General features: G+C 35.9%; 1 protein-coding gene across 1 annotated transcript; it reads left to right on the top strand.

The window, feature by feature from the left end:
• Window positions 1-14,816: 14,816 nt before the first annotated feature.
• LOC143603565 (transcription factor MYB61-like) lies at window positions 14,817-16,346 on the top strand. Its single transcript, XM_077080337.1, has 2 exons — window positions 14,817-15,171; window positions 15,439-16,346. The coding sequence occupies exons 1-2, from the start codon at window positions 14,909-14,911 to the stop codon at window positions 16,202-16,204; spliced, it is 1,029 nt and encodes a 342-aa protein (XP_076936452.1). The 5' UTR covers window positions 14,817-14,908; the 3' UTR covers window positions 16,205-16,346.
• Window positions 16,347-19,050: the final 2,704 nt, after the last annotated feature.

Below are 19,050 nucleotides of genomic sequence, written 5' to 3'. Positions count from 1 at the left end.
GAATCTTTCGTATTAATAAAAACTTGTATTTATTAGTATTTAACTTGGTCTAACTAATTTTATATTTTAATAACTTTTAAACTTGTCAAACACCCTTTTGAAAACCTTTAAAATCGTTTTAAAATGGCTAAAACTGTTATTTTATAAACTTCAGGGACCAAACTTGTCAATTTTTAAACTATGTTAAAAATTGTAACACCCCGTAACCGCAGCGGAAACGTAAACGGGATGCGACAGACACCTCTGATATCAACCACATTGTTTATAAAGAAAACTGAATGCATTAATATACTTCAAATTACATTATCTTGTATTTCATTACCGTGTAGGTGATACACGCATCATACAATACGGTACACAATTCTATTTGTTATAATGTATCCTAACATCCTGCACGCAAATCTTACACACATCAAGCACTTAGCACGTAAGCAATCACTTCATCTTAATTGTACCTGAAAAGCATGTGAGAAAACGGGTCAACTACGAATAGTTGGTGAGTTTCACAATTCTAGTAAACCATGATAAATCTATATCATAATATAATATTATCTGGGGACACTGTTAACCCAGTACTGTACTCACTCCGGGGGCAATGTTAACCCGGAAACGCTTCTAGGGACCCCTGGGGACACTGTTAACCCAGTACTGTACTCACTCCGGGGGCAATGTTAACCCGGAAACACTTCTAGGAACCCCTGGGGACACTGTTAACCCAGAAACACATTTAATAACCTCTGGGGACACTGTTAACCCAGAAACACATCTAATAACCTCTGGGGATACTGTTAACCCAGAAACACATTTAATACTCTCTGGGGACACTGTTACCCCAGAAACCCATTTAATAACCTCTGGGGACACTGTTAACCCAGAACACTGTTTCGGGCCTTACAATGTTAGCAACTCAGACAATTACCATCTTAATACATTACCGTACGATTCCCGTACGATAAACATTATATAAATACATTCATTTCCATGCGATCAGCATGTACTTAAACATTTTGATAGAAACATGCTTTCCGCCCCGGGAAAATATTTAAAACAGTTCAGAAAAAAGGGGCTCGTGAAACTCACCTTATCACATGCATGCAGGTAACAACAATCATTATCAGTTAACACGTCCAATCTGTAATATGATCCCTACGATCGTTACTATACACTCATTATTAATATAACTTTAACTAAGTTAACCGGTACATCTGGGGACACTGTTAACCCAGCACTGTACCCGTTCTGGGGCAATGTTAACCCAGAAACACTTCTTTGGACTCAGATTGTGATGTCGTTTAGAGTTCCATGGTCACAACTACTATTAGTCGTTTTTCTCGTTTTGCGTGCCTAGCATGGTTATCCGTTTTTACGTTTCAAAAATGAGTTTGGTCACACACGACCCGAAAATAGTTGTTAATTGATAATTTAACTAAGTTGTGAAATTAGGGCTCGGTTTAGATGTCCCGATTGGCCGCGGGAACCGTTTCCGTCATTATCGTACCGGAAACTGTTAAATAGGTTAAAAACACTCAAATCATCCAACTTATTTTCGGATGATTCGTTTTTACTTGTTTAACTCAATTATATGAAAATAGTTCATTTTTAGGGTTTTTATACACCAGTCAGCTCGCTTATGCGAACTTTACCGGTTTACGCGTTTTAAGCTTTAAAAGTTTGTTTTAGCACAAATAATTATCCATTTAGTCTCGGATCTTGAAATTTTGCAAAAATCACTTTTTGACAGTGGGGAATTTTATAAAAATATTTCCAGAATTAATTTTTATATTTAACATTTATTTATCTATTTTTAAACACCATTTAAACACTAAATACCTCGTAAATACCAAACGATCTTAGAAAAATCCCAAATTTTTCCTGGATGACTCCTGTCATCTTCATAGTCCCCTGTAATTTTTCCAGAACCGAAATCCATTTTTAAATGCCATTTTCACTAAAACCGAGCTAGAATCCCTAGAACTCGTTTACCCGAAAAGCCTACTTAGACTTTTCCAACTGACCTCAAATTTTGTGTGTCACTTAGACATGATATAAAAAGCTTATCTGCAATTTTCCAGAATTTTTCATGATATTTAACTATTTTTCACCATTTTTGGCCAAAACCGAGCATTAAATTCACCAAATATTCATCCTTTATCCAAAAATTACCAAAAATTCACAGAACTCTTATTTTCATGTGTAGAACATCCCTGAATAATTTCATGACCTAACTCTAAACGACCAACAATCTGTCCAAAAACACATACACCGACATAAACCGAATATACCTTTCGTTTTCCGCCACTACAAGCTACAAACTCGTCTTTCCGCCTTATCTACCACTAAACACAGAGCCTACAAACAACATACCACAATACCAAGCAAGTTACACTCACGATCAAGCCATTTCTTCCATGGTTACGGTTATGATATAAAAACAAAGATTTTAACCGTAAAAATTCGTTTTTGACTCTTTTAACTCCTTTCTTGGACCAAGATCCCTTGTATAACTTGTATACATCACTTGGTCATGCAAGAATCGGTTCCATCTCGGGTTTTCACCCATTTTTCACTTGGAACCTCATTTTCTTGAAAATAACTCGAGAAAGGAAGGTGAACACGCATATAACTCGGTCTTTACCTCGTTTTCTTGCTTAAAGACTTGGGTTTTTGTTCAAGGAATTGAGAGAAAGTGATGAAGATGGCGGTTTGTGATCTAAAAAAAATAACAAAGGAATGGGGTATTAATCCCCAATTCCGATCGGTTCATTAAAGGGTGTGGGGTGGGGCCCACACCTTCATTCTTGGCCACACATTCGGATTGTGTAATCCGGATAATGTTGTGGATAATCTGGTTCAGTTCGTTTTTCGGTTAGACGTTTAATTCGGCTTAAAACGAGGCTAAAACGGTCGTTTTTTGGCTAAAAATGAAATTTATATAAAACCGATTTAAAAACTTAAACCATGACATTTATTAACTTAAAACATCATAGTATTAATAATTGTGCATCTTTTTCGGCTTGATCGATCGTCTCTTGCTCGGTTTGGTATTAAAGGTTTCGTTTAACGTACCGACGTATCATTAAATCGAAATCCTTTTTCTGTGCTTTAATCCACTTATCCCGAAGCTTTAATACTTCGTAACATCACTAAATATCATATATCTCGTCTATAATTGAACCCTCGATTCATTCGGGTTTCAATAACTATCGATCGATTGATCGTATATAAAATACGGTGAATTATATATTCACGTACAATCAATACAATGAACCATGTATTCTCGTATAATTACCATGGTAACTCATGTACCCGACATTACATATGATGTAACTAACGTCAACCGGTTAGGGTATACCTGGTTTCGTCGGAATCGTTACATTCTCCCCCCGTTAAGAAATTTCGTCCTCGAAATTTTACACGTCCACTATCCCCTTCCGAGAGAAAGGTGGGGGTTTTTCCTTCAGAATTCACCCCCGCGTTACCAGGTATAATCTGGTCCTCGCTGTGAATTCCACTTAATCTTAATCAATAATGCTTGGTATGTCCAAACTGTTTAGTTTTCCCGTCTACTATCTCTACGGAATTATTTATGATATCAAGTATGTCTTCTATGAGTACCTCCAATACTAGTACTTTCGTTGCCTCATCGCTTAGGTACTTTTCAATCCGTATACATGGCAAAACATCATGTATAGTACTTATCCCCTGGAGTACTTTAATCGATAAACTAAATGACCAATCATGGAAATAGTTTCATGAGGTCCAATATATTACGGAGTTATTTTCGGTTTTGCCAAACCTCATATCACCTCTCTAAGGTGATGCCTTAAAAATACCTTGTCACATCTTTCCAGTGACAATGGTTTCCTTTGAATGTTGGCATAAATCCTTTGCCAATCTCGCGCTGCTTTCAACTTACCTTAAATATTATAAATCCGATTGGTTGTTTCTCGAATCAATTTGAAAGAAATGGCTTGATTGACGCCCATTTTCAATTTAGCAAATTGGTGATAAATACTTCACCCATAGAAAGCTTCAAGCTCTCAATGCTTCCTCCCCCGCCTTCCAATAATGGAAGTAGGATGGCTATTTCGATCTGAGATAATTGAAAATGGTACTCCACGACGAGATACCATTTCACCATCAGGAGTTTGGGCGAGAATTCATTGTGGTAATCGTCATAGATTGGAATGAAATGCGAGGATTGGTTAATCGATCCGCGATTACCCAATTGTCCTCATGCCTTTGATATATCTTGGGAATTTGCGTCCCGAAATCCAATGTAATTTATTCCCACTATCATTGGCGAATTTTCTGTCGTTGTGGCGTTCCCAAGGGTTTTCGGTATGTAGCCTTATCTCTTGCACAACTTAAATATTCACCAACATACGTAACCATATCTTTCTCCAAACTCGGCCATTAATAAAATCCTTTCAGATATTCGTATCATCAATAGTCTAATCCGATCCCGGATGTATGGAATATTTCGATCTATGCGCTTCGTCCATGATTAATTCACGAAGGTCATGGAGGGTCGGGATCCAAACCCGATCTTTGAAATAGAGAATTTCGTCCACGCGCTGTTCGAAATTCTTCTCGTTGCCGTAAAGTCCCTCCTTTTCCAATTGTTCCTCTTCCAACGCCTCACGTTGAGCGACTCGAATCAGGTCCGAAAGGTTCGACTGGACTATTATCCCCAGTGCTCGCACTCGCAATGGCTTAACCCGATCTTTCCTACTCAAGGCATCGGCTACGACGTTAGCCTTGCCGGGGTGATAACGGATGTCACAGTCATAATCGCTTAACAACTCGACCCCTCTTTCGTTGAATATGAGATTGCGGTCTCTTATCATCTATAAAATTTGTACATTTGGGTCGTACAAAGGATTATGAGTTGGGTAATGCTAGAAATTCTTCAATAAACCGCTGATAATCTCCGACTAGTCCTAAAAATTGGCGCATTCCATTTGGCGCCTTGGGTGACTGCCAATTTTAATGGTTTCTATCTTATTTGGATCTATGTGAAATCCTTGTTGCTTTACAACATGACCAAGGAATTATGCCTTCTTTATTCAAAATCACATTTCGAAAACTTCGCGTACAACTCCTCTTGCTTTAACACTTCCACAATTTTCCTTAACCGTCGTTCGTGCTCTCTTTTACGTTGCGAATATATCAAAATATCATCAACGAATGCTATGACAAATTTGTCAAAGTAAGGTTTACAGACTCGATTCATGAGTTCCATGAATACTGCCTGCGCATTTGTTAACCCGAACGGCATGAATAAGAATTCATAATGGCCGTAGCGAGTCCGAAACGCTGTTGCTGCAACGTCCTCCTCTTGGATTTTTTTTTTTTTCATTTGATGATAACTATATATAAGATCAATTTTCTAAAGATAAATCGCCCTTTGCAGTTGGTTAAACAGATCATTTACTTCGAAGAAGTGAATACCTATTCTTGATCGTCACTTTATTCAATTCTCCCTAATCAACACATATCCTAACACTTCCGTCCTTCATTTCCCAATTAAAACTGGTGCACCCCATGGTGACTAACTAGGTCGTATAAAATCTTATCCAACAATTCTTGTAACTGATTGGATAATTCTTGCATCTCGGACGGTGCAAGTCGGTAGGGTGCTTTAGCAACAGGGCCAGCTTGAGACATTAAATCGATTCTGAATTCGACCTGTCGGGTTGGCGGTAATCCAGGAAGTTCTTCTGGGAAAACTTGTGGAAATTTGCGTACCACCGGGATATCTTCTATATGTTTTCTTTTAAATACTTTTGGCAATCACGTTTGTTAAATACACCACGTCTTCTTGTCGTAAATATTATAACATCTCAAGATGAGATTAGAGTGGTAACATAATACCGTACACTTTTCTCTGTATTTAATCGCTTCATCGTCCGAAAGAGAGCTTCTAATCATCTTCTTTTCATATTTGATTTCTGCTTCATGTTGAGTTAGCCAATCCATGCTAACTATTACGTCAAAACTTCTTTGCTTTACTGGTCGTAGGTCAATAAGGAAAGGTTAATCGTTCAGAATAATAGGACAATTCCGTACAATTTAGTTAACCATTAGGGATTTACCGTTAGCGATTCTACAGTATAGGGTTCTATAGTTTCACTTAATCGGTATCTTTCCAAATGATAGGAGGTTAACGGGAACTAACTTCTATCGACGACCGTAAAAATATCACTAAAGCCTATTGATTTAAAACTACAACGTACTTAATACCACTTTTGGATCATGACGTGCTTTATTTGAATTACTCACAAAAGCACGGCTCCTTGCTTGATCAGAGGTTGATGCTTGTCATGAGGTTCATCTTCCAACAACACCTTGGTTCACTTTGGGCAATTTCTCTTGAAACGTTCTGTACTGCCACATTCATAGCAAGTACAACTGTTTGGCATAATTTGATTTCTTTGGATGGATTGTTATTGAAGTTGTTGGGTTCGGAGTGGTTGTACACGAATGGGTTGGGGTTGCCGGTCCACATGGCTTCAGTTGGTTCTACAATTGGGCATTACGTCCATCTTTACCATACCTGTGGCCTACTATCACCCGACATTCTTCTTTCTGCCGATAACTATATTTTCCACATTTAAGGAAGGACCCTTTATGCGGTTCATGTTTTCACACCAGAACCAGTCTTAGTATAATTCTGGGTTGTATGACATACCTACTTATTCACAAGTCTATCTTGCACTATACCTTTATCATTTCCCTTCTTTAACACTCGACGTTTCACCTAACGTCCTTCCATTCCGCTTCCCATAGAGAAAAATATATCAATGCTGGCTTGTGACACAACCCTTCCAAAGGTTGTATATTTTACAGATTTGACTATACTCCTTATCGATGGAGCTAGTCCCCAATATAGCGCTCACTTCGCTTAATTTCAGGAGTAATTAGCCATGTTACCAGACATGACAATTCCTTCAACGATTAGCGTGTTCTAAGTGATCAGCACACAACATTTCTATTTTCCATAGCTCAGTTCCCAATCTCTGCACTTAATTACTCGGATAAAAGTGCTCTAGCACAAGAATTTTAAATTCTGACCATATCATCTGAGTAATAATTTTCTAATTATAATTTTGTACCATCGTGTTCCATCATGATACAACATAATCTACCAACATATCTGTAGCATATTTCACTACACAATGTTCTAGACTCATACCAATATCCTTAACCATTTCGATCTTTTCTATCCACTCGCTAATCCATTCCTCCCTTTACCATCAGTAAACTATTAATAATTTCCTTAACACAATCAACAGACATATCCTTCATACTGGATCTAATTCATTACGACTACTATTCATGTTTAGTTTATAACTAATACTTATAGTCATAATAGAATTCGGTGGAACATTATCACTTTTAGTAATACCACCAAGAATTGAAATATTCATATTCATGTGATTGCTCGAACTATAATTCTGCGTTCACATTTGCATCAACACTAGCAGTGATCTGTGATACGACATTCGGTATCATCATCTGCTATCCTTGAGCAATCAACTGAATCATATCAATCTCCATCATTGGAGTTACTCATTTTACGTCATTCTGCCGTACTCATCCCGTACGCAGTAATCAATACTAATCTCACCATATAACTCGTTACCAGCTCAATCATAACAGCAGGTACACATACACACCAAATATTATCATACATATTACACATACCAGTATCTAGTATATATATATCCTACAAATATAATAACACTTGGACTTAACCTGACGTCGGTTAACGTTTAAATATGTTTCATAACCCTTGTCACCAACTGACATATAGATCTTTCTCAACAAAGATTAATGTTTAATATACTTGATTTCAATATCCTTCTGCATGTCAGCATAACCGACACATACTCACTGTGAGCATCAAACGATTACGTACCACGGTGTTATAATATCCGTGTTTATTCGTATATCCGGCATACACAGTATACCACCTACGAACGAATAATCAACTATGCTATAATGGTTCCAACACCTCTCTGTGTATGGGTAATCATTCTATTCGAGTATACATGGGTATAGGCATCTAACGGATGTAAGGTTAACATAGGGAGTTGCAAGGTTCAAGGTAATCGCACGACATGGGTTGCCTTCATATGTTATCAATTACTATTATGGGAAACTCTATCACTTGCTCAGTCAATGTCCTCAGGCGTTCTAGGTTTGCTAAAATCAGTAATTCTCGATCTGGAGGTGGTATGTCTCATATGTTGGAGAGTGAGCAATACATATATATATATTTCTATATATTATTTTTATCAGCTCATTTATTATCCATTTTATTATTATTATTTTATTTTTATTTTAATGGAACAAGGATGGGTTCAGGTACAGGTCCGTCCGTACGTGAGGCCCTCACGGTGAGGGTCGACGGTTCAGGTGAACATCTGGGGTTATTAGAATATACGGTACCGGTATTGGTAGGGTAGGGGATTTATCAATTTCAGTTGGGAGGGACGGTTACTAGATATTTCTGGTTAATGTCAAACGGGAGATCTAACTTGGTACTATCATAACTATGGTCCAATAAGTCAGACTTATCATCAACCGATGCTCTAGAAATTTCAGCATCCTCGGTACTTTTTATTATTTCCTTCCCCGGTTCCTTATCCGGGTCCCATTTCTCAATACATGTACCCACAAGATATGTACATATATATATACACACATTAGCACGTATAAATAATATTATATACTTTACATATATGTTGCCATTTTTACCTATTAACGTACCCCGTGACTTCCCCTGAATTCCCTCGTGCGGACAAGTCTGTTATTATGTTCCGGACCATAATAACTCACTTGTCCATCCAAGTTCATCCAGACCTCGTCACTATAAATTATTAGTTGATATTCATATCCTATAATACTTGAGCTACTGGTTATATTTTAGGTATCTTTTAAAGACATCCTAATTCCTTATAACCAATGGCTCTGATACCAAGTTCTGTAACACCCCGCAACCGCAGCGGAAACGTAAACGGGATGCGACAGACACCTCTGATATCAACCACATTGTTTATAAAGAAAACTGAATGCATTAATATACTTCAAATTACATTATCTTGTATTTCATTACCGTGTAGGTGATACACGCATCATACAATACGGTACACAATTCTATTTGTTATAATGTATCCTAACATCCTGCACGCAAATCTTACACACATCAAGCACTTAGCACGTAAGCAATCACTTCATCTTAATTGTACCTGAAAAGCATGTGAGAAAACGGGTCAACTACGAATAGTTGGTGAGTTTCACAATTTTAGTAAACCATGATAAATCCATATCATAATATAATATTATCTGGGGACACTGTTAACCCAGTACTATACTTACTCCGGGGGCAATGTTAACCCGGAAACGCTTCTAGGGACCCCTGGGGACACTGTTAACCCAGTACTGTACTCACTCCGGGGGCAATGTTAACCCGGAAACACTTCTAGGAACCCCTGGGGACACTGTTAACCCAGAAACACATTTAATAGCCTCTGGGGACACTGTTAACCCAGAAACACATCTAATACCTCTGGGGACACTGTTAACCCAGAAACACATTTAATACTCTCTGGGGACACTGTTAACCCAGAAACCCATTTAATAACCTCTGGGGACACTGTTAACCCAGAACACTGTTTCGGGTCTTACAATGTTAGCAACTCAGACAATTACCATCTTAATACATTACCGTACGATTCCCGTACGATAAACATTATATAAATACATTCATTTCCATGCGATCAGCATGTACTTAAACATTTTGATAGAAACATGCTTTCCGCCCCGAGAAAATATTTAAAACAGTTCAGTAAAAAGGGGCTCGTGAAACTCACCTTAGCACATGCAAGCAGGTAACAACAATCATTATCAGTTAACACGTCCAATCTGTAATATGATCCCTACGATCGTTACTATACACTCATTATTAATATAACTTTAACCAAGTTAACCGGTACATCTGGGGACACTGTTAACCCAGCACTGTACCCGTTCTGGGGCAATGTTAACCCAGAAACACTTCTCCGGACTCAGATTGTGATGTTGTTTAGAGTTCCATGGTCACAACTACTATTAGTCGTTTTTCTCGTTTTGCGTGCCTAGCACGGTTATCCGTTTTTACGTTTCAAAAATGAGTTTGGTCACACACGACCCGAAAATAGTTGTTAATTGATAATTTAACTAAGTTGTGAAATTAGGGCTCGGTTTAGATGTCCCGATTGGCCGCGGGACCCGTTTCCGTCATTATCGTACCGGAAACTGTTAAATAGGTTAAAAACACTCAAATCATCCAACTTATTTTCGGATGATTCGTTTTTACTTGTTTAACTCAATTATATGAAAACAGTTCATTTTTAGGGTTTTTATACACCAGTCAGCTCGCTTATGCGAACTTTACCGGTTTACGCGTTTTAAGCTTTAAAAGTTTGTTTTAGCACAAATAATTATCCATTTAGTCTCGGATCTTGAAATTTTGCACAAATCACTTTTTGACAGTGGGGAATTTTATAAAAATATTTCCAGAATTAATTTTTATATTTAACATTTAATATCTATTTTTAAACACCATTTAAACACTAAATACGTCGTAAATACCAAACGATCTTAGAAAAATCCCAAATTTTTCCTGGATGACTCCTGTCATCTCCATAGTCCCCTGTAATTTTTCCAGAACCGAAATCCATTTTTAAATGCCATTTTCACTAAAACCGAGCTAGAATCCCTAGAACTCGTTTACCCGAAAATCCTACTTAGACTTTTCCAAATGACCTCAAATTTTGTTTGTCACTTAGACATGATATAAAAAGCTTATCTGCAATTTTCCAGAATTTTTCATGATATTTAACTATTTTTCACCATTTTTGGCCAAAACCGAGCATTAAATTCACCAAATATTCATCCTTTATCCAAAAATTACCAAAAATTCACAGAACTCTTATTTTCATGTGTAGAACATCCCTGAAAAATTTCATGACCTAACTCTAAACGACCAACAATCTGTCCAAAAACACATACAACGACATAAACCGAATATACCTTTCGTTTTCCGCCACTACAAGCTACAAACTCGTCTTTCCGCCTTATCTACCACTAAACACAGAGCCTACAAACAACATACCACAATACCAAGCAAGTTACACTCACGATCAAGCTATTTCTTCCATGGTTACGGTTATGATATAAAAACAAAGATTTTAACCGTAAAAATTCGTTTTTGACTCTTTTAACTCCTTTCTTGGACCAAGATCCCTTGTATAACTTGTATACATCACTTGGTCATGCAAGAATCGGTTCCATCTCGGGTTTTCACCCATTTTTCACTTGGAACCTCATTTTCTTGAAAATAACTCGAGAAAGGAAGGTGAACACGCATATAACTCGGTCTTTACCTCGTTTTCTTGCTTAAAGACTTGGGTTTTTGTTCAAGGAATTGAGAGAAAGTGATGAAGATGGCGGTTTGTGATCTAAAAAAAATAACAAAGGAATGGGGTATTAATCCCCAATTCCGATCGGTTCATTAAAGGGTGTGGGGTGGGGCCCACACCTTCATTCTTGGCCACACATTCGGATTGTGTAATCCGGATAATGTTGTGGATAATCTGGTTCAGTTCGTTTTTCGGTTAGACGTTTAATTCGGCTTAAAACGAGGCTAAAACGGTCGTTTTTTGGCTAAAAATGAAATTTATATAAAACCGATTTAAAAACTTAAACCATGACATTTATTAACTTAAAACATCATAGTATTAATAATTGTGCATCTTTTTCGGCTTGATCGATCGTCTCTTGCTCGGTTTGGTATTAAAGGTTTCGTTTAACGTACCGACGTATCATTAAATCGAAATCCTTTTTCTGTGCTTTAATCCACTTATCCCGAAGCTTTAATACTTCGTAACATCACTAAATATCATATATCTCGTCTATAATTGAACCCTCGATTCATTCGGGTTTCAATAACTATCGATCGATTGATCGTATATAAAATACGGTGAATTATATATTCACGTACAATCAATACAATGAACCATGTATTCTCGTATAATTACCATGGTAACTCATGTACCCGACATTACATATGATGTAACTAACGTCTACCGGTTAGGGTATACCTGGTTTCGTCGGAATCGTTACAAAAATCATCGATGCCGTGTCACACAGGTAGACCTCCATTTTTGTGGCCACGTAGCGCGGGGAAGTACATGTAGCAGATTCGTTTCGTTTCACTCATTTAGTCGTTTTTTAATGCGAAATCTGCCATGAACCGACCTAATTAACGAAACTTAGGCCCCAAGATAAGTCATGAATCCGATTTTTTAAACGAATTTTAGTGTTTAAATGCTCAATTTTGTCATTTATTGTTCGATATACCTCCTAAATGAGCCCACTATTCATAAACGGATTTAAACTATTTTTCCTTTAAAAACTCTAGCCTCTAAAACCCTAAATACATCTGAAAATACAGCCCCCATCGTCCAAGGTCATCCTCCTTGGATGTTCATAGTGTTCTATCCAAGAATCTTCTTTATACGGTTTGACTTTGGTGTTCAAAACTCTCCGACTCGTGTTTTCCTATATGTCCTTTATGTTACAGGGTAAGTTGTGTTCATGAAAAATGTCTATTTTTGTCTAAATAACAAAATCCTTCAATCAATTTTGCTGATTGATGGTTTTTTGTCAGTCAGTTGCTCTCCGATCAGTTTTAGGGCATAACAGTCAAATATTTGACAATTCGATTTCTCTATCTTCTGGTCAAAATTAGCTTTCGACTCCTGAATCACTGTTCAGATTTTGGTCAGTACCAGCTCGCTTATTTATTGAAAATATCATAACTGGAGTTCGATACATCCGTTTGGATTGATTCCAATGGCTATGCTCTCGGTTTTTACTCTATTGAATTCTATGTATGCCTTAGGTTCGTTTGGATTAGAATACTTGTCGGGATAACTTTTATTTTATCTCAAAGTGAGTAATCACTCCCCTATTTTACATGTTTTCAAACGTTTTAAGGACTTATGTGTATCTATTATCAAGTTACATTGATTAAAAATCATAAAATAGAATATGGGGACTGTCACACTTTGGCATATCTAATGTGACTTTTCTTTGTTACCCACTTTTTATGTGGTATGAGAAAAGATGTAAATGACGCCATAATGTTAATAGTATTAACGGGGTTGAACTGCTCAATTTTATTTAGTTACTAGTTTTTTTATCCGGTATTTTGGGATTGTTTTACATTATTTATTTTTAATATTTATATATATTTTGGATTTTAATTTTATTTATTATAAGAAAGTTAATAATATATTTAAGATTTGATGAAGAAAGAGTTTCAAAAATAAAATGACTTGTTATAACCCTGTTAAAAGTTATTTGGGTTTGATTAGACCCATGACCCGCTTAATTTTTGTACTATAAAATTATTTCTTAATTACAAATAATATCTTTTTTTAAATCGTATATTAATTTTTAGTATATTCCTATTTTATAGGATTTTCATATCAAATATTTTATGAGATTAATTTTTAATTTAATGAGAGATATTATAATTCGTTTAAGGGTACCTGGATTTGGTGAGACATATACCCATGAATTCAAGTTAGGTGCATAAGAAGCCTTCATTTACAAATAAACAATCTGGTGGCTTGAGAGAATGTAGGGAACAACCAGAGAGATTTTAAATGTTTCGTTTATATGTATATAATATTAGTTTTTTAACAACAAACCGGCTTCAATATCGGAATGAGTTTTCTTGAGATGAGATGACAACCGTTCATATTGATTTTGACATTTCAGGCCCGACTCACCCAAGACAACGTCAAGGAGGAAACATACTAGTTAGCTACTGTGGGAAAACCCTATTGAGTCAGGTTTCGAACTTGAGACATTAAGATGACAAACCTTAATCATCACTCAACAAAAGGGTAAAGTTAAAATACAAAGGGAGATAAATATGAGAACTGTAAGAATGATTTGTGGCCACCTAAAAAACCCTAAAATAAATAAATAAGCGAATATATTTTAAAAACCAAAATGTTTCTTCCGTCATTTCCGTTAAAAAAAACGACGACAAGACACAACGCTGAGAAAAAAGACACAATGATGAAAATTAAAAAAAGACACAATTATAAATAAAAAAACACAATACATCGCAAAATATAAAACAATGTCGAACAAAACATAACACAATGTCGAGTAATATAACGCATTATAAAAAAAACATACAATGTTAAGCAGAAAGACACAATCAAAGACGAAAATAAACAAAAAAATACATTAATAAATTAAAATAATAATGATCATTTTTCCTCAACATTGTGTCTTTATTTTTAAACGAGAACGAGAGAAACTTATTGTTTTTTTACTTTTTTTTAATTTTAAGTTATAATTTTTTATTAATTTTTATTCCCATTTTCATTCTCTTTCATAGAATAAGCTGATTACAAAAAGTTACCAATCGCATAACTATTCAAATTTTTGTAGTACTTGAAATTTTAAATCAACTACATTACAAAGTCAGAGAGAGTTCTTTACATAAGGAAAGTATAAAAAAAATATCATTTTATTTATGAGAATCCACATGTATGCATATAAAAAATGTTAAATGAGTTTCATGAGGGCTCCCGTCTATTAATTTGAAACTTCAGCCTCCAGTCTGACCCTCCATTTTCACAACCTTATTCTCTCTCTCTCTCTATCTCTCTCTCTCTCTCTCTCTCTCTCTCTCTCTCTCTGTCTGTGTGTGTGTGTGTGTGTGAACTAGCTATCAACACAATCAAACCCACCTTTTTGGTCACACTAAAGTAATCTAAAATACTAAACTCTTTACCAATCTTTGTGGAATCTGTATCATATATCCATCCACATGGGAAGGCATTCTTGTTGTTATAAACAAAAGCTAAGAAAAGGCCTCTGGTCCCCTGAAGAAGATGAAAAACTCATCAGACACATCACCAAATTCGGCCACGGCTGCTGGAGCTCTGTCCCTAAACTTGCAGGCCTTGAAAGATGCGGCAAAAGTTGTAGGCTCAGATGGATCAACTACTTGAGGCCTGATTTGAAACGAGGCACATTCTCTCAACAAGAAGAGAAACTAATCATTGAGCTACATGCAGTTCTTGGAAACAAGTAACTAATTCTGCTGTCACCTATATATAATCTCACACGGTTTCAAACGACTACTGTCCAGGAAAAAGTCTGACGGTAGTTATGACAAAACAAAATTGAATTTTGACCGAACGTCTATGGTCATAACAGTCGTCCTTTGTGGACGGTCGTTTGACAATGTGAAATCAGATAGCGTGGTGTAGCTATAGCATAACACTTTTTTAATCATAGGTTGATTAGTTTCTTTGTGTGTTGGTACACTCACTGTTTGGCTGTTTTGATACGCAGGTGGTCTCAAATTGCGGCTCAACTGCCAGGAAGAACAGATAACGAGATCAAGAACTTATGGAACTCATCGATCAAGAAGAAGCTAAGGCAAAGAGGGATTGATCCAAACACTCATAAACCGCTTTCAGAGGTCAACGATGACCATATCGCTCCATCTGGGAGTAACAAGAAGAGCTCACAAGACTCGTATATTCTGGACAAGAAACTTCAACCAAATGGTGCGGCTACATCGTACCCTACTATCGACAACTCTCCACCAGCCACACATGAATTCTTCCTCAACAGATTCGTATCAAGCCACGAGACTGCAATCAAACAACCAGATTCCCACCACCAACTCTCCGGATTCCTTCCTTTCGGCTACACGCAACCACAACAAGCACCGACCGAACCGCCTGCTGATCTTTTCTTTAATACTGATTCCAACACTTCCATCTCCAACCCTTGGAGTAGTGGTAGTAGTAATAATAATAATAATAATGGTAGCAACAATGGTTTCTTTCAGACGAACAATGGGTATCATCCATGGGGATTGAGTACTGACGGAATAAAAATTCAAAACCAAATTCATGGTGTGGATGGAGAACAAGATTACATGAAATGGAACGAACAGTATCTTCCGTTTTTAATGGGGAAATCATCGATTGAAAGCAAACCCGAAGTTGGTGTCGGGGCTAATCATGAACTGTATCATGGGCAGCAAAGCGTGGATGCCTACAACAAGAATTTTCAGAGAATTACAACAAGTTATGAACAATTTTCATAGACTTGCAGCAGCAAATTCAAAGCTAATTCATACTCGTATTTTTCTTTTTTTCTTTATTTTGTTCAAATTGTGTAAATAGGCTTCTAAGGATTTGTCATTTTGTTTTATTTTGTTTTGATTCATTTTCAAACAAAGGATAAGTTTCCACAATATATTATTTGCTTTTATATTCTAAATTTTTTAATATTGAAATTATTAGTAAATTGTAATCATGATTGATATCAACATCATTATTATTTGTATTTGTGTTTATGATGTGACAGAGAAAACGTTATTTTTTTTCTACATATTTTGCTTGTAAAAAACTTGTATAAAAAGCATTTAATGCTCACAGACAGTCTTAAGATTTATATTCACCCATAAAATTTTGGCTTAATTTTAATGATTAATAAAAAAAACAAATAATAGTAAACATAACAAAATTACATATAAAACTAAAATAAACTACTATTTTTGGTTAATTATAACTCATTATTAATAAACGTAATTCAGTTATATTAGAGCATTTTCATCCGGATCTCCATCTCCATCTTTATAATTACACTACAAAACACTGCATTTCTCTTTCATGTTCAATTAATTAATATTACTTTACACCTTTATTATTACAGTTTTCTCTCTTCTCTACTCACAACCAATTCACCAAATATTAAAAAATAAATAGGGACAAACTCATTCAGCTGAGTATTCTACAAATCTTTTGTTCTAATAATTGTGGTGAAGTTGTTATTCTAGTTGCACGAGAGAGAATTCAGCACCTTCTCGCTTATCTTTTTTTTAACGGCCAACGTATTCTTCAAATGGGCTACTAGCTAAATCCATAACATCGGGATACACTCGCCTTTCAATATGAGGAAAACTCTCACCTAAGGCCAATGTCTTTATGCTGCAAAAACTAAATGCTGAGGGCATGAATCAAACCTATATCATATGAAACACCACCTTGTTTATCTCACCACTACAAATGGATGATGGAGTATTGGGGGTGAAATAATACGCGTTTCATATATTATTTTAGGTTTGTTTTCCTTATTTTCAATATAAATTTATTCACTTATTTTTTTTTTTACATTTTTACCGGCTATTATCGACTGATTTTCAAATATCACTTAGTTTTAGATGATAGTTGAGTAATTTTGACACTTTGTATGATGATTTATGTCTTATTGGGTCATTTAGGTTTAGATTTTGTTTTGAACGACGATCATGGTGATGTTTTGTTGGTTTTTATATTGGTAATTAGTTTTTTTTGTCCATCAGTGACTTCGTATATTCGTTGAAAATGATTAGAATCTGTTACGGTCGGAGTAGTAAGACGGGTCGGAGCCATTCAAAAGCCAACTGGGAATAAAGCATGTGCATGCATGAATGGAATTAGTTGCAACTTATCTTTGATTTAGTATTTGATTTTTGCATAAATAAAGGAGATCATGGGAATGCCCTCATCTCCAGTAATGCTTATTTTCCAAATTGTTAGGAATAGCTTTGACTTTTTCTTTTTGTTTCCTTTCAAATTGTAATCGTTTGATTTAAGAATTAACAGAAAATTTGCCTCAAGTATTCTTCCTTTATTCCTTCTAGATTTCCTTCTATTTTCTTGGCTATTGAATCAACCGTTAGACCCACCTAACAGAATCTTGGTTTATGTTGACTTTTAGTGATAACGGTTTAGAAAAGCCCATATGGTTGACTATTTTATTCCTATGTTGACTATTTTTGGAATTTTGGGGCAAATGACTAAAATGGTAATTCATAAACCAAGGTTTTAATCGGTTTCATGATTGTGCTTCCTTAGACATATGATTTAATGTAAAATCATTGTTTATGTTAGATTGTTCCCTAGTATTAGGGAACTTGATTATGGGCTTCTAGCGTTATCATGGTTCAAGTTCTTATGATTAGGTGCTTCTAAGTTCGATGATCATCGTCTACTGTAACCTTACATAAATTAAGGTGTGTTAGTATGTGTTGGTAACGCTAGCATTTAAAGGATTAAACAATTCAATGATAATTTCTTTGGAAAATACAATTTCCTGTTATATCCTATCCGTATTATTCGAACCTTGATGATAAAATTAATGTAACCATAACTTTTTTAATTGTTAAAGCAAACACCGCCATATAGTATGATTCAGGTAATACCTACTTTATTATGATACGAATGCGATAGAGAATATGATGAGAGTAAGTCAAAAAATCACACACAATTAAGCATATTTTATTTTCATTACGAACGAGGTTTTACTATGGCCTATATACATATATATAAGCTAACATCACATCTACAATGATGTAACTAATAGTGGTCCTTTATAGGGACCACTTCCTATCACCATCCTGAAGATCCTCCAACTGTCTTCCTATCGCTATGTTATGTCGATGCGATGATATTGGCTTGGTCATGCCGATGCAATGCTGTTGGCCTGGTCACGTCGATGCGATGTTGTTGGAATTGTTATGTTATTTGATTGTTACCCCTACTAGCCCTTTGTAAAGTAATTAACTGTGATTATGTGGTTTCGTATATTATTATATGGTCGATCAAATAGCTTTTGGAACTCAATCAAGTGGCTTATATAGTTTGGTTTGGTTTCCTTTATACCTTGGTTTGGTGTCTTTTATAGATCGAATGATGTGATGTGAGTAGTTACTTGCCGGCTGGTTCTTCACTTAAGGATGTTACTTCTACATGTGCGAATTTAACAATGCGATTCTTTGTTTCGTATCACTTGTTGTTCCTCTTAGGTGTTGGAGGGCAAGGCGTTGTTTATTTAATTACATTTGACTGCCTTGTTGATTAATTTTTCCCACACAATGCATTATCATGCCTGTGTTGATGTTAAGCT

The sequence above is a fragment of the Bidens hawaiensis genome, unplaced genomic scaffold (assembly GCF_021521415.1).
Source record: "Bidens hawaiensis isolate Kalapana, Puna unplaced genomic scaffold, B.hawaiensis_p1.1 tig00062154_1, whole genome shotgun sequence".
NCBI classification, from domain to species: domain Eukaryota; kingdom Viridiplantae; phylum Streptophyta; class Magnoliopsida; order Asterales; family Asteraceae; genus Bidens; species Bidens hawaiensis.
The sequence above is the reverse complement of the archived record's forward strand: the minus strand, read 5'-3'. Positions and strand labels throughout refer to the sequence as shown.